The sequence below is a fragment of the Podarcis muralis genome, chromosome 10 (genome assembly GCF_964188315.1).
Source record: "Podarcis muralis chromosome 10, rPodMur119.hap1.1, whole genome shotgun sequence".
Taxonomy (NCBI): Eukaryota; Metazoa; Chordata; class Lepidosauria; order Squamata; family Lacertidae; genus Podarcis; species Podarcis muralis.
This window is the reverse complement of record NC_135664.1, coordinates 70,387,908-70,415,744: the sequence shown is the minus strand read 5'-3', so window position 1 is coordinate 70,415,744 and position 27,837 is coordinate 70,387,908. Positions and strand designations below refer to the sequence as shown.

At 46.8% G+C, this 27,837-nt stretch overlaps 1 protein-coding gene across 2 annotated transcripts in view; it reads right to left on the bottom strand.

The window, feature by feature from the left end:
- LRGUK (leucine rich repeats and guanylate kinase domain containing) overlaps nt 1-22,827 on the bottom strand; it is a 62,810-nt gene extending 39,983 nt beyond the window's left edge. The window contains exons 1-10 of one of the 2 annotated variants that reach the window (XM_077935358.1): nt 22,441-22,827; nt 19,145-19,252; nt 16,784-16,865; nt 15,983-16,083; nt 14,400-14,481; nt 9,910-10,034; nt 8,185-8,328; nt 7,409-7,489; nt 2,302-2,388; nt 1,995-2,101 (exon numbers count right to left, since the gene is read on the bottom strand). In XM_077935358.1, coding sequence (XP_077791484.1) covers nt 1,995-2,101; nt 2,302-2,388; nt 7,409-7,489; nt 8,185-8,328; nt 9,910-10,034; nt 14,400-14,481; nt 15,983-16,083; nt 16,784-16,865; nt 19,145-19,252; nt 22,441-22,704 — 1,181 coding nt within the window. In that variant the 5' untranslated portion in view covers nt 22,705-22,827. The remainder of the gene's footprint in view (nt 1-1,994; nt 2,102-2,301; nt 2,389-7,408; nt 7,490-8,184; nt 8,329-9,909; nt 10,035-14,399; nt 14,482-15,982; nt 16,084-16,783; nt 16,866-19,144; nt 19,253-22,440) is intronic. The other variant, XM_077935357.1, reaches the window with a different exon arrangement.
- Nucleotides 22,828-27,837: the final 5,010 nt, after the last annotated feature.

The window sequence follows — 27,837 nt, the reverse complement described above, 5'->3', positions numbered from 1 at the left end:
GATTTCAAACCGAGATTCTGGAGAATAATACAAAAACTCTATCCAAAATGTACAAGCAACTATTAGATTGGAACTTAGGTGATGAGGAGGTCAAGGCGGTAATGACACACTGGGCTAAAGATCTTGGCCGTAATATCTATTTCGAAGAGTGGAAAAACTCTGGAAACAACATCTTAAATTTACGGCCTGTGTGTCTCTCAAAGAGAATTTAATGAAAATGTTTTATCGCTGGTACCTGACCCCGGTAAAATTAGCCAGAATGTACGGATCCTGCAACAAATGTTGGAAGTGCAAGGAAAGGGAGGGGTCCTTCTACCACATGTGGTGGGAATGCCAAAAGGTCAAAGGGTTCTGGGAGGGTGTATATAATGAAATAAAGAAAATACTAAGATATACCTTCGTTAAAAGACCCGAGGCGTTCTTGCTAGGTTTGGTAGGAACGGAGATAAAGAAGAAAGATCACAAACTGTTCCAATACGCAACAACGGCAGCAAGGGTACTAATAGCCAAAAATTGGAAACAAGAAAGCTTGCCGACAATAGAGGAATGGAGAGCCAAATTACTAGACTACGTGGAGATGGACAGGATGACAGGAAAAATTAGATATATAAAAGATCAGAGGTTTGTTAAAGATTGGGAAAGTTTTACGGAATATCTGGAAAGCTTAACCGATGAACAGATAACACTAGTGGGCTTTAAAGGTGCTTTGTAAGAAGCAAAGGGTAATGCCAAAGGAAAACGGATGAATGGGAAGGATTTACGGCATTATATAGAAAGAAATGCGGATTTATTTCACTGTTATTATGGACGATCCGTGGAACGGCAGAAGGAAGTCTTCTTGTAAAACAATAAGAGTATTGACATAGTTCGTTTTGTATTTTGATTTTTGTAAACCAATAAAAATTATGCATGGGGGAAAAAAAAGACCTTGGGCCAGTCACACTTCTTTGAAGTCTCTCAGCCCCACTCACCTCACAGAGTGTTTGTTGTGGGGGAGGAAGGGAAAGGAGATTGTTAGCCGCTTTGAGACTCCTTAGCGTAGTGATAAAGCGGGATATCAAATCCAAACCCTTCTTCTCTTCTTCTTCTTCTTCTTCTCCGGTTTGCTAGTAAAACTGAATTACTGTGTGACGAAATGATGCATGTCTAAAAAGTGTGTCACCAACATGAAAAGTTTGGAAAGCTCTGCGCTAGATGGAGATGATGGGTTCACCCAATCACCCAAATTAAATATTTCCTATGACTTTGGAGCATTATTTATAGACTCAACAGAAGGCGTGGGCTGGCAGCTGTTAATTTATTCCTATGTGATGCCTTGGATGCAACACACCAGACGAGCAGGGCTGAGCTGCTTGGGAAGAGAGCCTCCAGAGCCATCAAGTTCCAAGTACATGCAAGGGGGAAACTGCCTAGAAAATGCCAACACAGTCGCAATGGATGCCCCCCGATGGAAACGTCTCCTGAGAAATGAGAGAAGGGCTGGTGAAAAGGAGACTGATGGGTACAGATGGATGCTAGAAGAGGGTGAGGAGCCTTGTGAGTGCTCCTCTTGTAGCCTCTGTGATCCACAACGGGAGGCATGGCCATTTTGCCCGCCACGAGATGCCAACACAATTGACGGGAGAAAGTTAGAGACAGCCTGAAGAAATTACAGTTGCAAGAACTCTGGAGGGCTGGGTATCGTTGCTGGGTATCGATAAGAGGACTGTTGCCTCTTCGCATCTCTCTGTTTGTGATGTGAGTGGCCATCTGTTCCGACAGATTGTTTAAAAGGAACAGGGCGGTAGGCAATCTGTCTTGGAGCTCCGAGGTGAGCAACTAACTTCATTTCGTAATCTGCTCAGCCAAGCAAGTTCTGCCTGATTTCCGTCCCGGCAGCCATGGCGTACCGACAACAGAGTCTTCTCTCCCCCCAATGGAAAATGTCCCGTCCCTGTGACAGCTTTACCTGAGCGCCACCTACAGGGTGGAAGGGGAACTGACGCCCAGCTTACCTGTCAAAAATCCGCTGCGGCTGGATCATGCTATACATGATCTGGGTCATGTGATCCTGGGCAGCCACCACTTCGGGAGGAGGGTCGTACTTGTTGACAGCAGCAACCTGCTCCCAAGGATTAAGAGGAGAGGGATCAATTCATTAATTACGATTCCTTCAGCTTGAACAAAGGTGGTCAAATGAGTTTGTGAATTCCCTCCTGATTAATCAATATGTTCCTTCTGGAAGTCCACACTGCAACATTTTGTTGCAGGACCCCTACTTATATCTCAATACGGATGAATCAATTGAAAGAGCACGCTTACCTTTTCTTGCACGGTGATTTTCTTATGATCCAGCTCTGTGAGTCGAAGCAGCATGAAAATGACCAGCAGCCAATAATCCTTGTGTTGCTGATATTGATATAACGAAGAGGTTGAAGATTCATTTGAATGGACGATAATTTAAATTCAGCTCTTCAAACTAATACGCGAGAAGCCATTTTATCATACTTTTGACACAGGATATTAGGAAAGCAGAAGACATCCACAGAAAATGAGAGAGCAACCCAACCAAAGGAACAGACTGACAACCCTCTTTATCACGGCTTCTTCCAAAGCGGAGAAGGAAACTGAGCCACACAGCAGGCAGAGAGAAAGATGGGCAAGGTTGGCAGTTAAAATGCTTGGAGGTGTCTCCTCTTCCCATACCTGGTTCCCCATCTCCTTTCTTGTCCTTACCTTCTAAGGATCTTCTGATTTTGTTGAACATCCCTAGCCATTGGCAACACTTGGTGGATACTGTAGTTCAGCAACAGCTGGAGGACCAAAGGTTTCACAGCCCTGTCTTTAAAGTTCTCCATGGACTTAGGAACATATGAAGTGAGAGCATTGGTCCCTCTCGCCCTAAACTGCCTTCTGATGGGAGGGCGTTCCACAGGGTGGGTGCCACTACCGAGAAGGCCCTCTGCCTAGTTCCCTGTAGTTTCACTTCTTGCAGTGAAGGAACCACCAGAAGGCCCTCGGAACTTTGTCCTCAGTGTCTGGGCTGAACGCTGTGGGTGGAAACACTCCTTCAGGTATACATGTGCTAAGCTTCAACATAATAGTGAAACCCCAAGGATGCGCACAAATCCTGCTCCTGGGGAGTTCAGGGTCATAGACCTATTCTACATAGGCAGTAAATCAAGGAGTTAACAGTTGAAGTGGTAGAATGAGGCTGGGTTTGCCAAATGTTGGTGTCGAACTGTTTTTGGACTACAGTTCCCATCATTCCTGACCACTGGTTCTGCTAGCTAGAGATGATGGGAGTTGTAGTCCAAAAAAATGGATGGAGACCCAAGTTTGGGAAATGCTGGAATGGGGTGTATCTCTTCAGACTGGTGTGTGCGAGTGTGTGTGTGTGTGTGAGACAGTTTTGAATCCTTTTTTTTCTTTTCTTTACTTTTCTAAAATAGCTAAATGCAGATAAAAAACCCGCATTGCTGGCAAAGCCTGGACTGTAACGTTTACCCCCCGATTAGTTACTCTTCTGTCTGAAGTTTGTTTTTAATCTCGTGGAACATGAAAAAAAAAAAGAAGAAATTTGCTGCTTCTTTTTCAAATTCACCCTCTTACTGAGGTTTTCATTCCCTGAATGTGTTAAATTAATTTATGGGTTGTTGCTGTTTTTTATCCTGTGACAACTAAGTGTGTATAAAGGCCTGAAAATACCATCTGGGACTGAATATTTTCAAGAGAATGCAGTAGATGAGGTTTAATTATCCAAACTCAAATTTGGTCAGAGTAATGATCCCCCTAATTGCAAGTGAAGTGTCACAGGAACTTACAGGGCATAAAGAATAAGGGGAGAGATGCTAAACGGAACTGTAAATTGATATAAAAAAATAAAGTTTAGTTGTCTGAAGTATAACTTTAAGAGGTACAATAATTAACTGTCAATGAGAAAACTAACGTCTTGGCAGCTTGATTAGAGGCATTGTCTCAGGAAAGCCAAGTCACGCCAAATCACTGACATTCAAACCAATTCAATGCTGTCTTAACATAATTGCCACTTCCGTTCATAAAATCACTAAAAAGCCATGCAGATTAATTGGAGAGACTTTTTAAAAACGACCAAATTCTGATCTAAGGAGCACTGCTTAGCAAGGTTTAGAGAGTTTAAGAGGAAAACAGCCTGAGTTTTAGTTAGAGATGCTCTCCCCATATGGGGCGGAATGTTATGGCTAGATCACTGAGTAGAGCACCTGGATGTACATAGTTTGCACTTGCGCTGAGTGAACCACAGTGGCTGATGAGCAACTATGGGGCTACATGCAAAGTCTTGATGTTAGCATTTACAGCCCTGAACAACTAGGGACTAGAGTAAGACTGAAAGACTAGAGTAAGACTGAAAGACTGCCTAAGATCCCTTAGATCAACTAAAGAAATTCAACTATAGACTCTCATAGGGTAGTGACCTGGAAATGGACATTTTATGCTTCTGCCGCTGTACTGGGAAATGCCCTTCCCTCTGCCACATGCAAAGCAGCAACCATCAGTTACTTCAGACGCCTTGTAAATATTTCTTTTGCCCAGACTTCTCCCTGACCCTGTTTTATGTTTGAATTCCCTGAATCCTTGTTCTGTTCATCATTAGATGCTTTTAGAGGCTTTTATCCCACTGTTTCATTGGCTTCAGGTTGCATTATTGTTTTAAAGATATACTTTGCTTTTCATATTGTGCACAGCTCAGAGATTTCTAAGTGGTTTATAAATGCTTTTAAATAAATTAATGAAATAAAAACAACATTGTAGCTGAGGAGTCGGGGGTTTTTGCCCTGTAATTTCTCCCTTAAAACACTGTATTAATTATAAATACAGTGGTACCTCGGTTTTCGAATGTAATCCGTTCCGGAAGACCATTCAAGTTCTGAAACATTCAAAAACTCAATAGCCAACAGCTAGACCTCAGGATCTTGCACTCAGTGGAAGCCACATGGCATGTTCAACTTCCAAGGCATGTTTGAAAACCAAAGCATTTACTTTCGGGTTTACGGCGTTCAAAAACTGAAATGTTCGTCAACGGAGACATTCGAAAACCAAGGTACCACTGTACTGATTTTATTACCAATAAGGAATCTAATTAACTAGAGTTGCACTTTGCTTGCCTTGCTCACCAGTCCTGTGCCAACACCCCCTCCTTAACACCTCCACCCACACCCCTCTCCCTCCACTCAGACCTTGCCCAGCCTCCCCCCAGGACCCTCACTGATGGGGCAGGTTAGGTGAATCCCACCCAATAGGTTTAATTGCAAGTAGATAAATAGGTACCGCTCCAGCGGGAAGGTAAACAGTGTTTCCATGAGCTGCTCTGGTTCGCCAGAAGCGGCTTAGTCATGCTGGCCACATGACTCGGAAGCTGTACACCGGCTCCCTCGGCCAATAAAGCGAGATGAGTGCTAAAACCCCAGAGTTGGTCACGACTGGACCTAACGGTCAGGGGTCCCTTTACCTTTTACTCCCTGGGGCAGGGTCTCTTAACAGGAACATGGGTCTAAGCTCCAAAGCAGAGTTGCTGTGGGCACATTGGCCTTCTACATCCCGCTTGGAGTCCACCAACACCCCATCCCTTCTTTATTTTAAAATGTTTTTAATCGAAGCAATTTTTGGCTTTGTGGGAGGGGTTGTTTTGGTTTGGGGGGGGGGAGAGTCCAGTTTTGGAGTAAGGCCAACTTTTTGTCTGTGTTTTGTTTGTTTGTTGGGGTCTGTGTGTACTTGTTTTGCCTATTTCAGGGGCAGGGTTCCGAGCACCATCAGTTTTTCTTCCATGGAATGGGTATTTCACAGGGCCCACAACAGTTTCTGAGCTCTCCCAATGTCTGCCCAGCACACAAAAAGGTTGGGAAACTCTGGTGTTTCCCAGTATATCTGAAGAAGCGTCTCCACCCCCAACGTTCTACCTGGACACTGAGGTCCAGCTCCGAGGGCCTTCTGGCGGTTCCCTCCCTGCGAGAAGCCAAGTTACAGGGAATCAGGCAGAGGGCCTTCTCGGTAGTGGCACCCGCCCTGTGGAACGCCCTCCCACCAGATGTCAAAAAGAACAACAACTACCAGACTTTTAGAAGACATCTGAAGGCAGCCCTGTTTAGGGAAGCTTTTAATATTTGATGTATTACAGTATTTTAATATTTTTTTGGAAGCTGCACAGAGTGGCTGGGGAAGCCCAGCCAGATGGGCGGGGTATAAATAATAAATTGTTGTTGTTGTTGTGTTGATCTGCTTTTACGAAGATGCCATGCGGGCCAACGGCCCTGAGCCTGCCAATGCATATCTAGTCTTCTTTTGGCAAAGGTTCAGAGGTTTACAGAGATGGAATGATTTTTCCCACCCCATACAGGTTCCATCAGAATTAAAGAGCAATCCCCGGTGGACTGTACCACTGACATCAACCGAGGAAGACGGTGCTGAGATATATGTAATATTTCTTTCCCAGATCTCCGGAAATCATTTCAAAGGGTATCTCAAACCCATCAAAACTGAGATGCCGGTGCTGTTAATCTTCCACACTGCTCAGGACAAGTTATCAACATGTGCTGTATCAGGCTGATGCACAAGGTTTGACTCTGCTCTAAATGTTGCTGTCATTGACAAATGGGATGCCGCAGCTCGTTAATCACGAGAGATTGTCAAGCCCTTTGAATGAGAAGTGGGTCCACCTCATGGAAATCGCATCCAGATTCCAAAGGAAAGCAGCCGCTCAAAAGCCACCCTTTCCCCTTTCCATCGTTAGATGATTTCCCCCTTCTAATGTGCATTGGTACCCAAGCACCTGGGCATTCCAAGGCAAAGCTGAGAACTTCTTGAGGTGAGCAAAGAATCACAGAATCATAGAGTTGGAAGGGACACTGAGGGCCATCTAGTCCAACCCCCTGCAATGCAGGATTCTCAACTAGATCATCCATGACAGGCAGCCATCCAACCTCTGCTTAAAAACCTCCAAGGAAGGAGAGTCCACCACCTTTCGTGGGCATCTGTTCCACTGAAGAACATCTCGTACCATCAGAAAGTTCTTCCTAATGTTCAGTCAGAAATCCCTTTGGGGTCCAAGGTCTCCTTTCTGGGGTTCTGATATGGGGTATTTGCTGGTGTAGTAAAGACATAAAATGCAATAAATCTGCCAGCAAACCAAAGGTGGACACTGCACCATCTTGGCAAAACAATATAGACCAAGGTTTCCCAAACTTTGGTGCCCAGCTGTTGTTGGACTACAACTCCCGTCATCCCTAGCTAGCAGGACCAGTGGACAAGGATGATGGGATTTTTAGTCCGGAAACAGCTGGACACCAAAGTTTGGGAAACCTTGGTGATATAGAAGCAGCCCAGCAGCAACACATAGCTTTCCACTCATGGAACAGTTATCTACCTTCTTCCTTTGTGCCTCTGACTGACGTACCTGCACAGGGTTGTTTATCAAATTAAGCACTCTGAGGAGAGGCAGGGATTCAAAATATTCCAGTTCACCCAGCTCAGCCACCTAGATAGGATGCAGGAAAATATAGCATTTACTCCAATAATAAATAAATTTTTATTTATACCCCGCCCTTCACAGTTCAGAAAACCGGGCTCAGGGTGGCTAACAACAAATTTAAAACACTGAATTGTAGAAGCAGCATAAAATACAGTATAAAAACATGTATAACAATAAAATTCAAAGTTCAGAAATCAATTTGGGGGAAATCCATCTAATAAGCATTAGATAGTCACCAGGGCTAGCTGGCTGAATTAGTCCTACTTGGCCAGGGGAGAATTAGCTGTGGGGTCTCAGAGCGGGTTATCTTCATAAAAGGGAGGGAAGAGAAGGGAAATAAAAGATCAGGCTGAATTTAAATTAAAGGCCAGGCGAAATAGCTCCAGGGACCCATTCCATGACCAGAGCTCTGTGAATGTGCAGAAAAGGCACAGAACCTCCCCTGACAGCCTCAAATGGAACCCTGAAAAAGCTCTTCTGAATGCCCAAACTGGCCCTTTCACTGCCTTTGCAGAGTTGCCATGTCATGAAATATCATACAAACTTGCAAAGGAGGCCATCTTCAGTGCAAACTGAAACTGTCCCAACAGTATCTGAAGAAGTGTGCATGCACTCATACTAACTTGGTTGGTCTCTAAGGTGCTACTGGAAGGATTTTTTTATTTTGTCCAAACAATATCACTTAGTGTGCAAGATCTTACCTGGTTACCTTCTAGGTTGATTTCCTCAAGAAGGTTGTGCTCCTCCAGACCTTCCAAACTGCTGATCTGATTGTCAGACAAGTCCAACTTCTGCAGAACTTTCAGTTCCTCCAAGCCAACAGCCTTCGCTATCTGGTTTGATTTCTGCAAAAGTAATTGGAAGCTTGGGGAGCCCTCGAGAAAAGGAATTATGAACACACGACTGTCCCTTGGGCAAACCGCTGTCTCTAAGGCTGACTACTCACTCTGCAATCTCCTTCACATGTGCTTTGAGGGGATCACTTACTTTCTCTACACCTGGACCTGGTTCAGACACTCCAGGGCCAGCAGGAGCTTCTGCATAAGGAGGAGTGAGCCAGGTTGCAGCCTCAGGTAGAAAATGCTGGGGCGTCAGCAGCCCCCTCCTTTGTACCTAGCCAGATCCATCATTTTGAAATCATTTTTCCTGTACTGTCATTGAATTCAATTTTAATTTAAGATCTGATTACATTTTACTTTTGTTCTTTTACTGCTCAGTTCCCTCTCGATTTTCTACCTTCAGTTACTAGTCCTACTTAAAACTGGAGTTTCTGGTATAATATGAGGGCTTGTTTGTTTGTTAATCTAGAAACAATATTTATATACCACCGTATCGTGAAAATATATCACAGCCGTTTGCAATAAAACACTACAGTAAAATGGTATTTATTTATTTTTTTAAAAAAAGATGTCAATTAACCATTGCTGAAAGATGTGTTCTTAATTGCCTGCATAGGCATGGTGGAATACAAGCTTTCAGCAGGGGTTTTAAAGTTGGCACAGAAGGTGCCTGCTGAATCTCCAGTGGCAGAGAGTTCCACAGGACTGGGCCAATGGAACTAAAAGTTTGGTTTCTTATTATTGTCAAATGAACCTCTCCAAGCCGGGTTGAGTCGCATCCCCCCAGCCCCGCCTCTTAGATTGTTTTCATCCTACATCCAGCACCATCAACCCGCATATCTGCATCTAATATTTTATCAATAGTTCCAACCCCGACGGTGCAGGGCACTTTGGGAAGGGGGAAAGACGGGAAACACGAGAGTAAGAACTACAGACTAAGAATGGTACACAGGATCGAAGGGCTGGGAGGGGGAGTAAAGCCCTTCTAGAAGTACAGAAGGCAGTAGCAAAAGAGAGGGTCTTTTCAGTGGTGGCTCCCTGGCTGTGGACTGCTCTCTCTGGAGAGGCTGACCTGGCACCTGCATGAAAAAAATGCATCCCTCGAGCTGAAAAAGGTCCCCCACCCCTGCTCAAGGATTTCACAATGTCCCAATCACTGCATGCAACATGTCCAGCATCACCTTAAAGGTAAAGGGACCCCTGACCATTAAGTCCAGTTGTGACCGACTCTGGGGTTGCGGCTCTCATCTCGCTTTATTGGCTGAGGGAGCCAGCGTACAGCTTCCGGGTCATGTGGCCAGCATGACTAAGCCGCTTCTGGCAAACCAGAGCAGCACACGGAAACACCGTTTACCTTCCCGCCGGAGCGGTACCTATTTATCTACTTGCACTTTGATGTGCTTTCGAACTGCTAGGTTGGCAGGAGCAGGGACTGAGCAACGGGAGCTCGCCCTGTCGTGGGGATTCGAACCGCCGACCTTCTGATCAGCAAGTCCTAGGCTCTGTGGTTAAACCCATAGCGCCACCCTCGTCCCACCAGCATCACAGTCCAGCATCACCTTACAACCCCAAAATTCTGTGACTCACCAGACAGAGCGTTTTGATGGGCAGGTTTTTCAGGCCATTGATGGCTGTGATCTTGTTGTCTGCCAGGCTCAGGTAGGTCAGGCACTGGCAATTCTCAAGGCCCTGGATCTCCTCAATTTCATTATCTGTGCATCAGCATCAAGACTTAAGGAACAAGATTGCACTGCAAAGTGGTTAGCAGTCGGGAGTCCGGCGAGGAATTCCTCTTGAAGAATCCACCACAGTGAAATGAAGGGGAGCTGTGCAACAGCCCTAAGGCTTGGGCAATATAATGGCAGCGCACACCATCCGTTTCTTCTCTGGTTTTTTCGTTCAAAGCCACCCTGAACACAAAAACGCTCAGCGCTGTCTTTGGAAAACATCCAGGCTATGGGACAAGAATCAGAGAGTTTCTCTATTCCTGTGGATCCATGGTTCGACTGCTGCTAGCTGGAGTGGGAGGCGCAGGTTCTACTCCTGCTAGCTTCCCAGTTTTCTTTTTCTCTAGGTGGGAGGACCCAGAGCTCAGAGACAAAGCACATGTTTGACCCTAACAAGCAGAGCAACCATAACTCAGTGGTGGAGCACCCGCTTGGAGCCCAGAAGTTCTCAAGATTCAGCTCCTGGTATCTCCAGGAAGGGCTGGAGAGAACCCCACCTGAAATTCTGGAGAGCCGCTGCCTGTCTGTGTGAGCAGCACTGACCTAGATGGACCAGAAGTCTGACTCAGAATGAGGCAGCTTCTTATGGCTTCAGTTAAGAGGGTTGGTTCTGTTCTCACTGCAAGCTGAACAAGGGCTTTTACAACAGAGATGAAGGGAAAGAGCACCAACACCTTTCCTGGTGTCCGGACAGCATCATGGCCAGTGTTGGCTCTCATTTTAATATCCAACCTGCACAACTTAAGCTCTTTCCAATCTCTGTGCCCCACTCTCTCCATCATGGTCCTATCGCCCAAGTGAAGCTTTCCTGTTTGGGGTGCACAGAACCTTTCTTAGCTCAGTATGTCGCAATCTTCCTTTTGTTCCGCGGACATCACGGCTGATTTGGCCACATTGCCTGAGACAATACAAATGAGCGAAGCAGAGGTAGCCCGGTGCTCGCCGCATGCAAAGCAATTCCTTTCTCTCCCGCCCCTCGCCCAACCCCACACATCCTCTTTCTATTCAGAGGAGCAATAATCAGCCTTGGCCCGCATTTCACTCCTGTCACATTATTTCTGCTTCTGCTATGGGAAATTATAATTGCAAAGGGAGCAAGTTGCTAGGCCACCGGCTGACAAGAGCGATGTCACCCAAACACCTTGTGAAACACACAAATAATGTAACCTGAACAGCCAAGACTGAGCTCTGTATTGCCAAGCTGGAAAAAACCCCCCAGCTGAAATGAAACCTGACGGGCATGATATTCTGCTTGATCGTGTGCAAGCTGGCAGGAGGGCTGGCGTTGGAGGCAAGAGGGTAGGCAGAAAAGAGCAGCAACAAGTGGCCACCACTGCCTTGAAAGGGGGCAACCTTCCTTTTCCAAAAAGTCTCTTAAGTGGAGATCTGCATCCCAGTCTGAGTCTGTGCTGAATCTGAAATTGTTTTTTACATATGAATTGTCTGGACTTGTTTTTAATTGTCTTCACCGCTGATGCTTTTATTGCAAAACCGCTTTGAGACATTTCATGGGAAGCGATTCATAAATGGAATCAAACACACAAATCTGGCATATTCATTGAGCTCAGCCTTTCCCATAGCTCTTAGCCATGTTAAGCTTGCTGATCAGCTGTTTGGAATAGGGGGACCAAGTAACAGGGGACGGCTCTTTTGTTCAGACACTGCTTCTTAGGGGCCACCCAGAAAAATTGGTGGTCCTCTGCTGGAAACAGGACACTAGGCTGGATGGACAGCTGTGGCCTGCTTCCTTTGAAGAAGAGCCATTTTAGATCTTATTCCCCTTTTTTCTTGGAAAATGTGCAGCCACAATTCTGCGGTTGCCAACGGTCCAGGGAGCAGCCAGGGGCAAAAGCAGCACAGGCTGCCCACGTGTGCCAGGAGGCAGGAGATATGCTTGCCTTGGCCTATCTAGTGGGGTGCAAGTCAAGCCAAAGCTCCTTGCCAACACCCCCAGCCTAACATAATCTAGCAAGGCAAGCATCCCAGCCCTTTGGGCAGATCAAGTTGAGCATAGAATTTTACAGTCTGAAAGATGGGACTGTGATCTGAAGGGGAAAGGGAGACAATCCTATATCTCCACCATCAATCAAGGAGTAAAGCAGATTGGCCATGGCAGGACAGGGCTGACCTGGGTCCCTTTGCTTGTTGGGATGTCACATGGGAATAAAAGAAGAGGCAGGTCTGGGGCTGTTAGCCCAGCCAGGCAGCCACCGAGGGCACAGACCTCAGAGGGCAGCAGAACTGACCTTTGAGGGACACTGTTTTACAAAGATCAGTTTTTGTTGCATCTTACAAATTTCTGATATTTGACTCTTGAGTTTACATTCTGAAGAACTTCATCATTTTTGGAGCAATTCATACAAAGGCATCTGTTTTTGAAAACTGCAGTGAGTGATTTGGGAGCAGGGGTGCAAGTAGTTAGCCTTGCCTGGAGCACAAAATAGCCTGGCGCCAGCACTGAGTCCATTGGTAGCGCACGAGACTCTTAATCCCAGGATTGTGGATTCGAACCCCGCGTTGGGAAAATGTCCCTCCCAACTCTTATGATTCTTTGAGGTAGTCAGATAAGGGTGGGTGAGAGAGAGAGAGAGAGAGAGAGAGAGAGAGAGAGAGAGAGAGACAGAGACAGAGAGAGAGAGAGACAGACGGACACAGAGAGAAAGAGAATGAATATAGGTTGACAGGAGATATTCCAGCAACTTGTATGAGCCACGAGGATATCCTTAGGACCTGAATGATCAGCACATTTGAGGTTATGAAGGAATCCCATCCACCCCCACTCCCACCCCCAGGTCAGATGTTCTCCTTTAGTACATTGCTTGACTTTACTTCTTGAGCCACGTGAATTTGAGGCCTCCCTGCACTCTGCTGGGAGGGCAATTGCATGAGGGAGTGGGAAGTTGGCCAGGGCACCATCTTGCCCTACTAGACAGCTCCCTTGCTACCACATCGTAGAAATTCATGCAGTTGGACAGTTTTGAAGAGAGTGGGCCCTAAGGCTGCCTTGGGCACTGTTTCCACCAAATTCATTTCAAAGACCAGGGAAGCAAGAGTTAAAGCACCAGTGTTTTGTATCCAGGTGATGCAGAGAGACCAGCAGGCTTGTTTATCCTTTTCCTCTACGCCCCTTGGGAGAGAGAATGACTCAGGGCCAGCCTCCCTGGGGAAGACGAACAACTTCTTAGCAAGCATTCCTCATACTGATATTAGAAGTACTCGGGTTTCACAAGCCAATATTCTTTTGCTCTACAGCTCCCACCCCTCTCTTTTGGTTATGTGCCCAAGAAGTCGCTTCTCCTTCATCCAGAATCACAATGACCAAGATCAACAGTGTGTGTGTGTGTGTGTGTGTGTGTGTGTGTGTGTGTAGAAGAGAGATAGAAAACGAACCTATTTGCAACAGATTAGGATAGTACATGAGTCTGAAAGGCCCAATCCAGAATTACCTTTTTGGGAAACCTCCCACTAAAGCAAGGCGCACCCCCCCCCCAGATATCCAGCTTATCCAAGGGCACAACAATATCGTCCCAAAGGAAGCTTCAGCTGGCCAGGCTCACTATCTGGGTAATTCAGGAGAGATACAGTTCAACTCACCACGATTTCTCTTGCGCTGAATATATACAAGAAGAATATTGTTGCCTTGGGGATCTGCTGTTGTTGCATTTTACTGGAGTAAAATTAGAGAAATGCATTTAGCGTATGATGCTCTAAAAAAGGTAAAGGTAAAGGTACCCCTGCCCATACGGGCCAGTCTTGACAGACTCTGGGGTTGTGCGCCCATCTCACTCAAGAGGCCGGGGGCCAGCGCTGTCCGCAGACACTTCCGGGTCACGTGGCCAGCGTGACAAAGCCGCATCTGGCGAGCCAGAGCCGCACACGGAAACGCCGTTTACCTTCCCGCTGGTAAGCGGTCCCTATTTATCTACTTGCACCCGGGGGTGCTTTCGAACTGCTAGGTTGGCAGGCGCTGGAACCGAGCAACGGGAGCACACCCCGCCGCGGGGATTCGAACCGCCGACCTTTCGATCGGCAAGCCCTAGGCGCTGAGGCTTTTACCCACAGCGCCACCCGCGTCCTGCGTATGATGCTCTATCATTCCATCTTTTGGTATGGATTGTTTTAAAAACAACAACAACCACAACCACCACACACATGGAAATCATATTCCAGCCTTCTGGACAGGGCAGCCCACCGATGAAAACAAAATCAATATTAAATTGCATCCTGGACCGAACTCGATCACAGAATGAAGATTTGTGTGTTTGTTTAAAAGCCCCCAGGGTTGATCTTCCAACACTCCACCGTATCCCACTTCTCTCCAGAATTTCTCTTTCACTCCCAAAAGGATACCGTCAAGTATGAGCTTCTTAAGTGACTGGTAGGCAGAAAGATCTTGCATCGCTTGGATCTTGTTGTGCGAAAAATCTGCTACCTGGAGGTGGGGTGGGTGGAGAGAATACATAAAGATGCCATCATAGGGTCTGTTATTTGTATGCTTGTTCTTTCTGCGGAACCAAAAGGTCTTCTGTTCGAATTGGACACAAACATGGGGTGTGCATGTGTTTAGAACAGCCTGCGTCTAACCACTTGCAATGAGTCACTGGCAATGAGGCTTTTGCAGACGCATGTGTGAAATTGCCTGTAGGTGAACGATCAGGCTTGCAAATCGGGGGGAAGAGCGCTTGGCTTTACCAGCCTGACTTGCTTCTGTGCTGGCAGTGGGGGAAGTGGCTTATGGAAGTGGCATCACTTCCCCTGTGGCTGGTACAGAAGTTGATCAGGCTCCACCACTGCTCTGCAGCCACTGAGGAATCCGGCTGACAAAGTGGAGAGAGGCTGCTCAGCTTCACCAGCCAGTTATCTGACAGGGCTGGCAAAGCAGCATGTTCTGTCTGTCTTTGCACAGGGCAGCCCAGTTGGCTCCTGCGCCTATGTGCTGCCCAATCCAGCTTCAAACGCGCCTGTTAAGGGACCCAGAAGCACCCTGGGCAAAAGAAGGCAGTGGGTATGCCTGGAGCTTGTACAGGAAAGATGGAAAAGGGATCTTTTCCTATACCACAGCCTTGTAAAGGGGATCGGGAAGAGATGAGGAGAGAGACCATGGGGAAGAAAAAAGGCAGCAGGGGAAGCTTAACAATAGCTGTGCTTCTTCCAACCTGGAAATTCGTTCACTAGGCTGCTAGCAGCAATTTCTTTGCAGACTAGCAACTTCTGGGGGCTTAGTAACAAGGCCTGTTTAGAAACAACAAAAATATTTTGCAAAACAGTACTTTGGATATTTTCTAGCACTGTTTTGCTCCACTTGCACACATCTATGTTTAACCAGGAGCTTCAGGATGCATGCTGGAGCACCAATAAACTCACACAGCGTTCTCCATGCCCTCCACGCACTGACAGGTTCTGAAAGGAACCCCTGAGATATGCCTTCAAGGGAAGAGAGCAAACAGAGCACCTTTTCCTGCCAATTTCAGCTACTAAAGACCCTTGCCACAAGATCACCACTGTCTCGACATCAGTTTCATTTCTTTTATATGCCTCCATGCTCTGTGTCCATCTTCTCTGCTCTCTATTAATATACCAGCTTGAGGCCCCAAAGAAATTTTGGATCACAACTCCCTCTAAAGATGGCATTGTTTGCTCCCGACACATTTTGAATCTAAAAATACCTTTGCCAGGTTGGCTTAAAATTGCATCGGACAACTAGGCGATTCAAGGGAAAACCTTACAGGGGGACCAGAGACAGAACAAGATCGTTGGTGCTGCAAGGAAGTTCAGAGAAAACTGGAGGCACAACTCCATAAAGGCTCAATTGGCTGAAGATTTCCAAGAAATGGCAAATGAAATCATTCCTTTCCTTACTTGCTTAGAATCTGGTTGGCTAGCCAGCTGCACTGAGGAGACCTGAACTCAAACAGAACCCACAAAATTCTTACTTGAAGATTCTTGGGTGGTTTGAAGTCAAAGTATGTGGTTAGTTCATTATGGGAAACGTTCAGGTCCAACAAGTAAGGCATGTAACTCACACATGAAATATCTGGAAACGAAAGAACACGGGGCAGGGAGTAGAAGTAAGAAAAATACATGGAGCGCAGAAATTGGATGTCAGGGCTGTGTGGACTCAGAGCTATGAAAACATACCTACTCTGCTATTAAGAGAACAATGTCATACGCCCAGGATACATATGCAAAATGAGTCAATTTGCAGGATTTTCTCCATTTTGCATAAGTTATCCTGTGGCTTTTCACCATTATACATGTTCCTGCTCTGCTAACCATGAGGCGGTGGGGCAGGGAAAGACAAGGATCTCAAAAACACTACTTGATGACAGCTGGAAGTGTTATTCAGCAATTCTGGTTTATTTCACAAAATGCTGTCCACATGCGCATAAGTTTGTCTTTGCAAAAAATATGAGCTAGAAACTTCTTCCTTTCCTTTTAAAAAGGAGGCTGAGATTCTTAGGGAGTTGAACTTTGCAGCCAATTCCACAATTGGCAGATTCCATACCTTGCAGGTTTCCTGCACACTCACAAGCCTCTGTACAGACCATCCCCTCTTAAGTGCTCAGGACCTCTCCCATCCCTCCTTACATCCTTTGCAGGGACCACTCTTATTTTCATTCCAAGCCACATTGTAATGTTATCATTCTCATTGTTTTCTCCTCCTTTCTTCTTGATTTCCTTATACCCGAAAGAGCTTTACGGCCAAGAGACTTACAAAGGTGGCAACGACGTACCATCAATTTTATTGTGAGAAAGATCTAGCTTCTCAAGGTGGACGTATCTGCAGAGAATGCTAATGTCACTTAATTTGCGGTCCTGTGGGAAGAAAACGGGGGAAAGGAGTTAGCATGTGTAACCCTGCATTTGCCTTCTCTTTCAAGTTCTGAAAATGAGGTTCTTCGTTAACCCCCTAAAGTCTTTCCGAAAAGAATTCATCCCCTCGAGTCCCATTTGGTCACCATCCTCTCAACCCACTGGGGCAAATTAACAACCTAATGTTCAAGTTCCACTAGCGTACGGTATAAGAGAGCATGTCTGTGTCCAGGTATGGGGAGCTGGGATACACCAACAGAATCCCCAACTTGTCTCCATGACCCCACACCAGATGCAGACACTCCAGTCCATGTCTTATGGGAAGAGGTTTCCTTGTACAGGAGAGTCAACTTCTGTGAACTTCTATTTGCATCCTTCCTTTTCAACCGGAGTCCTCAAAGCGGCTGACAAGAGTTACCAAACACAACAGATACCTCCAAAACAATGTGCTCACAACCCCAAACCACCAGCCCGACTGTAGCAGGTCCTGGTGCTGCTTTTGCTTGTCTCCCTCCCCCTCTCCTCCCTACCCAAATAATACATTACCTCTACCCTAAGAGGCAGTATGACACGGGTGGCACTGTGGGTTAAACCACAGAGCCTGGGCCTTGCCGATCAGAAGGTCGGCGGTTCAAATCCCCGCAATGCGGTGAGCTCATGTTGCTCGGTCCCTGCTCCTGCCAACCTAGCAGTTCGAAAGCACGTCATAGTGCAAGTAGGTAAATAGGTACCACTTTGGCGGGAAGGTAAACAGCATTTCCGTGCACTGCTCTGGTTCGCCAGAAGCGGCTTAGTCATGCTGGCCACATGACCCGGAAACTGTACGCCGGCTCCCTCGGCCAGTAAAGCGAGATTGAGTGCTGCAACCCCAGAGTCAGCCACGACTGGACCTAATCGTCAGGAGGCCCTTTACTTTTCAAGAGGCAGTATGCCTTTGAACACCAGCGGATGGGGATCAAGAGTAAGAGAAATTATAAGATAAGTAACTACACAACCTTTAAAAGGTACCTGGAAGTTTTTTATGTTTGATGTTTTGTTATGTTTCTGTATATGATAGAAGCTGCCCAGAGTGGCTAGGGTGACCCAGTCAGATGGGCGGCGTATAAATATGATGATGATGATGGTGATGATCAAGAGAGGGCTACTGAAAGCATCCCCTGCTTGTGGGTTTCCCAGAGGCATCTGGTTGGCCACTGGGAGAACTGGATGATGGATCAAATTCACTACTGGCCTGATGAAGCAGGCTCTTCTGTTACATTCTCAATTTGATCTGGAATCAGCTGGACGTCATTTATTTAAGAATTCTCACTTGCCATTTGGGGGTGCCCTGCCTTCATATGACAGTTTACAAAAAACCAAAGCACACAGCATAATAATAAATAATGAGGCTGCTGAATGAGATATTAGTAGTAGTAGTAGTAGTAGTAGTAGTAGTAGTAGTAGTAGTAGTAGTACTTCTAATAATTTATTATTTATACCCCGGCCCATCTGGCTAAGTTTCCCCAGCCACTCTGGGCAGCTCCCAATCGAGTGTTAAAAACAATACAGCATTAAATATTAAAAACTTCGGTAAACAGGGCTGCCTTCAGATGTCTTTCAAAAATAAGATAGCTGCTTATTTCCTTCACATCTGAAGGGAGGGCGTTCCACAGGGCGGGTGCCACTACCGAGAAGGCCTTCTGCCTGGTTCCCTGTAACCTGACTTCTCCCAGGGAGGGAACCGCCAGAAGGCCCTCGGCGCTGGATCTCAGTGTCCGGGCAGAATGATGGGGGTGGAGACGCTCCTTCAGGGATACAGGACCGAGGCCGTTTAGGGCTTTCAAGGTCAGCACCAACACTTTGAATTGTGCTCAGAAACGTACTGGGAGCCAATGCAGATCTCTCATTGTCATGTGTCAGACTGAAACACTACTATTGTTTTATGCAAAACATTTCCTAGTTATTTAACTCATTCCACTTATGAACTGCTTCCTATAAAATGCCTCAAAGCAACCAAATCCCTGCCTTTGGGACACTCTTCCCACCCTACCATGCAATCACTTCAAAATCAGAACAGTTTCAAGTAACATTGGTCCTTTGGAGCAGCTGAGTTCTAGTGGGCAGAGGGGATTTCTTAATGCAGCATCAGACCTAATGCCTCAAATATCACATATACAACAGGGGTAGAAGCACATGACCATGAACGCGAACAAAGGGTCATCAGTCCAGCCAATAAGGCCACGTTAAGGATTCAAATGGGAGAGGATGTAGCTTGACCGCAAAACTATTTGCCATTAACTCACCGAAAGTGACAGATCGAGGTAGACATGTTCTGTGCCCGGGGCTGAACGCCCCAATTTTTGCAGGGCTTCAGCAGTCATTTCTTCAGTCAGCACGCCATCAAATTCCTCCTGAGAGAGAGAGAAAGGCAGAGTGTTGGTTGGGCTAAAATAATCAAAGCCGGACAACCTCCCTAAAGAGGTATGGCCAACTGTGAGAGAAGATTAGGGCTCCAGCTGGGTCCTTTCCCCAGAGGAACCTGACAAATACCTTCGCTCAATCAGTGCAAAATAAACAGAGGGCTACAGACTGTCAGGAGCCCATTTCCATTTTCGGCAAACTTGCCATTTGGCAATTAGCTTATATATCTGGGTTTCTAACACTGTTTCCAAGTGAGGCACGCAGCAGCCTCAGCGCTGGCTTGTAAGGCCACCGACCAGGCAAAAGTGATGAGCTGCAGCCCAGGAGAGAAGACGATCCAATGCCAGGGGTGAGGTGAGGTCGCAGCCTTTACTAGGGAATGTTGCCATCACTGGGCTACAACCCAGAAACTGGGAGGATAGCAATTACCGTATTTTTCGCCCTATAGGACGCACTTTTCCCCCTCCAAAAATGAAGGGGAAATGTGTGTGCATCCTATGGGGCGAATGTAGGCTTTCGCTGAAGCCTGTAGAGCGAGAGGGGTCAGTGCACACCGGCACCTCTCGCTCTCCAGGCTTCAGGAAGCTATCCGCAAGCCTTGGGAGCCCGCGGGAGTTCCCGCCAGGCTCCCGCGGCTTGCAGAGAGCTGCCTGCATTCTGAAGCCTGAGGCGCACTGAGCTCAGCGCGCCCCAGGCTTCGGGCTTTGCGCAGCTCTCCGAAAGCCGTGGGAGCCCGGCGCGACTTCGCTCTTTGCGCCCACGGCTTGCGGAGAGCTGCCTGCATCCCTGCAGATAGCAGCCTGTTCTGGGGGCTGGGGGAAGCTCGGGCTTCCCCCACCCCAGCCCTGCGCCTGGGGGGGGGGAATAATTTTTTTCTTTATTCCCCCCCCCCCCAAAAAAAAACTAGATGCGCCCTATGGGCCGGTGCGCCCTATGGGGCGAAAAATATGGTATCTTATTCTTATCTATGATAATTTGTAGGTCATCTTATTTATATAATAAAAGCGTCAGATCAGAATGGATGGCATGAGGCCCCAGGGATCCCCCACCAAGTCGTTGATCATTTCCACACATTTAGGTAGCTGCAACAGCACAAAAGTGGTTGGTACACTAAGAACATTACTTTGCCACACAGATGCTCCTTGCTCAATAAAATCCTGGTTCCAGTAACCATCCGCCTTGCCTCTTCTGGGGCCCTGGGATGCAGCTGGGTGATGTAACGCATGAAACAAGAGCTATACTGGCATTGCTAGGTCCTCGCCTGAAGCCTTCAGTGTTGAGGTAGGATACCTTAGCATACCGACAGGTGCAGGCTCCATCTGGCAATCCTCGTGAGAATGAATGTTTCGTTTTATATAAGCATTAGTGGTTAATTTAACAATTGTATTAAACAGTAAAAACAAATAGGAAGCCGCTATAAATGTATTTTTAATCTTCTGTTGGAAGCCGCCCAGAGTGGCTGGTGAAACCCAGCCAGATGGGCGGGGTAGCAATATATTATTTATTATTATTATTATTATTATTATTATTATTATTATTATTATTGAGGCCAGATCAGTGCTCCATCTAGATCAGTGGCTCTCTGGGGTCCCTGGCAGCACAGCCATTCCCAGTCCTACCTGGAGAGGCCATTGGGGACAGAATCTTGAGCCTTCTGCATGCCAAACAGAAATACGGGAAACTGTCTTAAACCGAAGCAGACCACTGATCCATCCAGCTCAGTACTGCCTACACTGACTGGCAGCGGCTCTCCAGAGTCCCAGACACGGCTCTTCCTCAGTCCTGCTGAGAGATGCTGCCGGGAAAGGAACCTGGGACCTTCTGCCTGCAAAGCCTGGGAAAGCTGAGTGGGTAGAGCATGAGACTCTTAATCTCAGGGTTGTGGGTTCGAGCCCTGTGTTGGCCAAAAGATTCCTGTATTGCATGACCCTCGTGGTCCCTTCCAACCCTGATTGGCAATGGAAAAGTGCGCCTTTGGGGGTGAAGTCAAACTCAAACCATGGACAGTTACAGCGTCCGCTGTGGCTGCAGAGACAGATATGGGAGAGACATGTTTTGTTGCAGCTGGGGCAGATGAAGACGTCCGGTTGTGCTGCTACAGATGCACTGTGGCGTTTCTTCTCTCTGCGCTCCTCCCAGCAGCCCCTTTCCAACTCTATGTTTCTACCCCCTGAGATACATGGGCTCTTCCCCCAAATGGGATCAGGAGGAGAAGCTGCCTTAGAAAGCATCAGATTGGTCCATCTAGCTCAGTGTTTATTACACAGACTGGCAGCAGCTCCCCAGGATTTCTCCCAGCACTACCCTGCTTTTTTGTAAATTGCTTTGCAAACGAGGCATACAAATGTTATGCAGTAAATATACAAACAAATAAACAAATGCTGTATTGTTTTTAACACTCTATTGGAAGCCGTCTAGAGTGGCTGGGGAAACTCAGCCAGATGGGCGGGGTATAAATAATAAATTATTATTAATTATTATTATTATTATTATTATAAAGGACGGCCAGGCACGCGAGCCCCCCCCTCACTCCCTTAACCCCAAACTTCCCGTAATCATTCGAGTAGTGCGAACCCTTCCACTCCACCATGCAAATAAGCCTCCCATATTTCTCCCTCTAGGCGCGCCTCCCCAGAGGGGCACTCCCGTATTTCTCCCTCTGGGTGCGCCTCCCCTGAGGGGCACTCCCGTATTTCTCCCTCTAGGCGCGCCTCCCCAGAGGGGCACTCCCGTATTTCTCCCTCTAGGCGTGCCTCCCCAGAGGGTCACTCCCGTATTTCTCCCTCTGGGTGCGCCTCCCCAGAGGGGCACTCCCGTATTTCTCCCTCTGGGTGCGCCTCCCCTGAGGGGCACTCCCGTATTTCTCCCTCTGGGTGCGCCTCCCCAGAGGGGCACTCCCGTATTTCTCCCTCTAGGCGCGCCTCCCCAGAGGGGCACTCCCGTATTTCTCCCTATAGGTGCGGGATCGCCGTTCCCGTAATTATCCAAATAGCACGTCGACAGCCCCTCCTCCCCGCGGAAAGAAGGGTCGGGCGCTCCCGTAATTCTCCTTGTAGGGGCGCCCTCTCCAAACGAACCCGTGCCCGTAGTTCGCCGAGTAGCGCCCCCTCTCTTTATAGACAGACAGGTGCCAACCCATGTTAGGGGCGGCGAAACCCCCTCCTCCTCCTGCACCCACCTCCATGGGCTCGGGCTCCGGTTCGGACTCGGTGGACTCCTCTTCCTCGACGGCCAGCTCCTCCTCGTCCTCCTGGTTGAACGTGGCGCTGCCTTCCAGGCCTTCGGTGCCCCTGGGGAAGCGCTCGTCGAAGCGGCTGAGGAGGAGCGAGAAGGTGACGGACGGCGAGGTCGCCCAGGAGCGCAGCCCGCCCGACCGGGCGTCATCGCCGCTCTGCGCGCTCCGGATGATGCTGCGCCCGTAGAAAGCCGAGCGGGAATGCATGTCGGCCAAGGGGGGTCCTTCGTGGGGGTCTCGGTCTCTCTTTCTCTCAGGGGGAAAGAGGCCGCCTGGGAGACGCCATCTTGTGTCCCTGCCGTTGCTCGGCAACGAGGCGGAAAAGGGGGGGGAGCGGCGCAAGGCCCGCCGGGAGTTGTAGTCGCCGTCCTCGCGCGAAAACGGCCTCCGGGAAGCCCGCGCCGCGGTGCATCGCGGGAAGTGTAGTTCGGCCTGTCAGAAAAGAAATGAGCGCGCGGGTTTCGAAATGGCTTGTTTCTTTATTGCCACGAAACTTATATCTCTAAATGGTTCCTTATTTATTTCCACACACACAAAAACAGCCGCTCGATTGCAGTGGAAACCTCGACGAGGTTTACAGGAAGAATAAAAGCCATTGGATTAGAAGGGATTTGCAAACGTTTAAAATAGGACCAGAACTAACGAATTCACCCCCCTCTTTTATTCTTATTGTTAATTATCTTTACCACACTAAGCTGTACTACAAAAGTAATGCGGATACATCATTTCCTATCTGTAATAACTAATCATTTTGGCATATTTACACTTTGAAACATTTTTGGTATTCAGAAATGTTTATCTGAATGCTTTCATTGCTTTGTTATTTTTATTCCACCTAACTGTTGCATGTCATTGAGAGATGTATCTCAATGCTACCGTGTTAAATTGAATAAAAACTATGTTACAAATAACAACAACACCCCAAATGTAGGGCTGCCCAAACGCCCAGAATTTACCAGACACACAAGGAATCTGGCATTTGTGTCCAGAAGGAAATTGGGAAAACAGCCCATGGCAACCCATGTCAGTTGCGTTGTTTTTGCCGAAAGCTGAAAAAGGTTTTTTTTACATTGCTGTAAAAGCTCAAAAACATTTGTATCTGGATTTTAACTTTTTAAAATATGGCAACCCTACCAAAAGTAGTATGGATAGGGGTATAAAATGTAACACCCCCCCGAAACAGTATTTCAGGATTCAGATTACATTACATGTGTGTGTGTGTGTGTATGTGTGTGTGTGTGTACACATATACACAGAGAGAGAGGTTTTTTTCCTGGGGGGACACGCCCCCTAAACATTTGGTGAATCTTTGTACTTTTGTCCATTTACTGTATTTATTTTTTTCTGATTTGAACTATAAAATGGTGATTTTCTGGAGTCAAAATGAGAGTACCCCTAAACATTTTTTTCCAGAAAAATAGCACTGCACAGGCATATATATTCTACAGATTGGATTAAGTTGATTGAACATTATATTTGATCCTCTATAATATCAAATTTTATCTGTACAGAGTACATTGTTTTCTATAACCTATGTTGTTGTTGTTTAATTGTTTAGTCGTGTCCGACTCTTCGTGACCCCATGGACCAGAGCACACCAGGAACTCCTGTCTTCCATCAAACCAAATGACTTCATTAATTAGATGCACATTTTTTTTAACCATTGTAAACCACATTGATATATTGCTGCAGTGCAGCAGTATATAAACAAACAAAGCAATCAATCAATCAATCAATCAATCAATCAAACTTCTCAATTAATCCTATTTTCCCTTGAAAAAGGCCAGACCATTTTATATGTGGTTGGAACTGAGCTAAATCAATGATATGCTAAAAACCCAAATTAAATCACATGCATTTTTAGAAGTTAAAGGTATTTTTAAGCTACAGCCAGAAATGTCCTCTCACATTCTGCCTTAAGACTCCTTCCAAATGGAGACTTATTTATTTATTTATTTATTTTCTATATTGCCAAGGTTCATGGGGCAGTTTACAATATAAAATCACAAAAATACATACCATTGTAACCAACAGAAACAACAACCCCCCCAAAACATAGATCTATTATTATTTGTTAAATTTCATGGCATGACCATCAGCCAGATTGTCCCCCACTTTGGCTCAGTGTACAGTCCGTAGCCTAAGGAAGAGCTCTGTGGAACCCAGAAGCCTGCACACTATTTTTGTGATGCTTTCCTTGGCTTTATGTAAGAGTGTCCATCCATCCCCCATCAGGGCCGGCCCAATACATTTTAGCACCTGAGATGAACCACAAAATGGCGCCCCACTCCCACCCAAGGAAGAAGGAATGAAGATAGATATCAGAAAGTAAAGGTTAATAAAGATCTACGGTACATTGAGATCCGCTGCCCTTGTGGATTCTGCCGCCTGAGGCTGTTGCCTCACCTTGCTTCATGCGTGGGCCTACCCTGCCTCCGCCCACTATACAAATCACAAAGAAGAATACAAAGGACAGGGAGCAGGGGTCCCCAAACAGGTCCAGCTGGTCCACAAGGTGTCCGTGGATTTGTAGCTGAAGATGGGAGACACCATTCATTGCACTGAAGGTTCATGTTGATTTTGGCTTGTATTTTTACAGTTTCTTTTATGTCTTATGTTGCATTGTATTCTATTAGGATTTGAACTCTATGGCAGAAGAGTCGGGGGGACAGATCCAAAGGAGGGGCTTCTTTGCACAGGAGCTCCCTGCTGCAAATGATTTTGCAAAGGGATTCTAGCTGTTCATAGCGGTTGAGTCTATCAGTGGCCACGACTCACAATGGCAAGTGGCAGTAGGGAAACACAGGGCGAAGTGGTGTGTGAAATTGCAGTCTCTTTCTGGGAGCCTCCTAAACCCTGCCTCCAGCTCCAGTTTTCTTAATTGCAAAATAAATACAGCAAACACATGTGAAGAGTAAATGAATGAAAGGTAAGATTGATAGGAAGCTGCCTTTGTACTGAATCAGACCTTCGGGTCCATCTAGTTCTGTATTGTCCACACTGATGCGCAGCAGCGCTCCAGGGTTTCAGGTGAGGCTCTCTCCCAGTCCTACCTGCAGAAGATGCCAGGACTGAACCTTTGAGTGAACAGACCAACCCCTGTGTTGCAAAATATGACTCAGCAATATCGAAAGCAACATGATGGCCAGAAACAATTACAGAACAGTGGTACCTCGGGTTACATACGCTTCAGGTTACATACGCTTCAGGTTACAGACTCCGCTAACCCAGAAATAGTACCTCAGGTTAAGAACTTTGCTTCAGGATGAGAACAGAAATTGTGCTCCGGTGGCGCGGTAGCAGCGGGAGGCCCCATTAGCTAAAGTGGTGCTTCAGGTTAAGAACAGTTTCAGGTTAAGAACGGACCTCCAGAACGAATTAAGTACTTAACCCAAGGTACCTGTTAAGTTGTGGGTGAACATATCAGACGACACAGCAATTCTTCAAACAGCTCTTGTTTATTCAGAGGCCAGAACAGAACTGAGCTGAAGAGCTCAGTCAGCCTGCTTATATAGAGCTCCAGTACAACGTTACTGTAGCAACTTTCTAAAACTATCCAAGCACTGAACGTCACTTTCGATCCTTCATTTGCATAACTATCTACAGTATTCTCCTGCTGGCCCAGGGTGAGAACTTCAGTACATAACAGTACCACTGTATAGAAAACTCTATGGAATAATGTAAAACATCAAAAGTATTGAACTGAAGTCTCTGAAATCCTTGAATAAGTCACAGTGCCAGACTTTGCCCAGCAGAGATCAAGCTTGTAAAGCTTTGTATAATCGGCAAATGTCCAATTCTGATGTCCAGCTCTGAACTGTGCTGAACACTGTTTCCGGATAGCAACTACTGTTTCGTTCAGTTCTTTATCAGCCAATTAGTTCAACAAACACACGTGTGTAGAAAGATGTATAATGTCTTCATTAACTGAAAATAAAATATTCCAACGATGACCTGCATGTACATAACAATAACATCAAATAGCGTGGGAATTATAAACTATAACATAAAAAGGTTACATACCCAATCTTTTTTTCGAATTGATAAAATATACATGAGAATGAAAAATACTCTGGAGCAGTGCTCATGCGATTATGTAGTCACTGTTGTTGTTTAGTCGTTTTGTCATGTGTGACTCTTCGTGACCCCCTGGACCAGAGTGCGCAGGCAGCGGCGTAGCGTGGGTTGTCAGCACCCGGGGCAAGGCAAGTAATTGCGCCCCCTAACCTGTGGATTTGCGCCCCCTAACCTGTGGATTTGCGCCCCCTAACCCATGGATTTGCCCTAACCACAGATGTTGCGCCCGGTGCGGCCGGCCCCCCCTGCACCCCCCACGCTACGCCACTGCGCGCAGGCACTCCTGTCTTCCACTGCCTCCCACAGTTTGGTCAAACTCATGTTAATAGCTTGGAGAACACTGTCCAACCATCTCATCCTCTGTCGTCCCCTTCTCCTTGTGCCCTCCATCTTTCCCAACATCAGGGTCTTTTCAAGGGAGTCTTCTCTTCTCATGAGGTAGCCAAAGTATTGGAGCTTCAGCTTCAGGATCTGTCCTTCCAGTGAGCACTCAGGGCTGATTTCCTTCAGAATGGATCGGTTTGATCTTCTTGCAGTCCATGGGACTCTCAAGAGTCTCCTCCAGCACCAGAATTCAAAAGCATCCATTCTTCGGCGATCAGCCTTCTTTATGGTCCAGCTCTCACTTCCATACATCACTACTGGGAAACCCATAGCTTGAACTATACGGAGCTTTGTTGGCAAGGTGATACTGATAACAAGGAGACCAAGCTTAAAGCCACTAGGTTTTCTATATTGTAATTGTTTCTGGCCATCGTGTTGCTTTCGATATTGCCGAGGACTGAACCTTTGGCATGCCAGGCAGAAATCCTACCACTGACCTAAAGCCCTTTTCCTGGTGGAAGTTTCCAGCCTTTGCTTCAGCCTGAAGCGCCGCAGTCCATGACCAGCTTTGCCACTTGATTCTGCTAGTCCTACAACAGAAAACTTTGGCATACCGAAAATAACGGCTCACTGGAATGACTCAACTTTCTTGCTTTGCTTCTGTTTGGAAAAAAAGGGGGGGGGGTGAGATAGAAATCCGCCCTGGAGACCAAACCAAACATTTCAAATTAAGCATTATTGCTCATTTAGAAACTTGGCACAGGTTCTTCCTCATTTCTCTGCGCTCCACATTTGCGTCCAGCCTTCTCAGATTCTGCAGTGAGTCAATTTCAGCAGCTGAAAACAGCTTTATTCCTTCACAGGGTGCTGTTGCTTCCTAGAAGCACATCTCCAGTCTGGGGGGTGGGCTGGGGGCTTTGCTTCGTTAATTAAGAAATT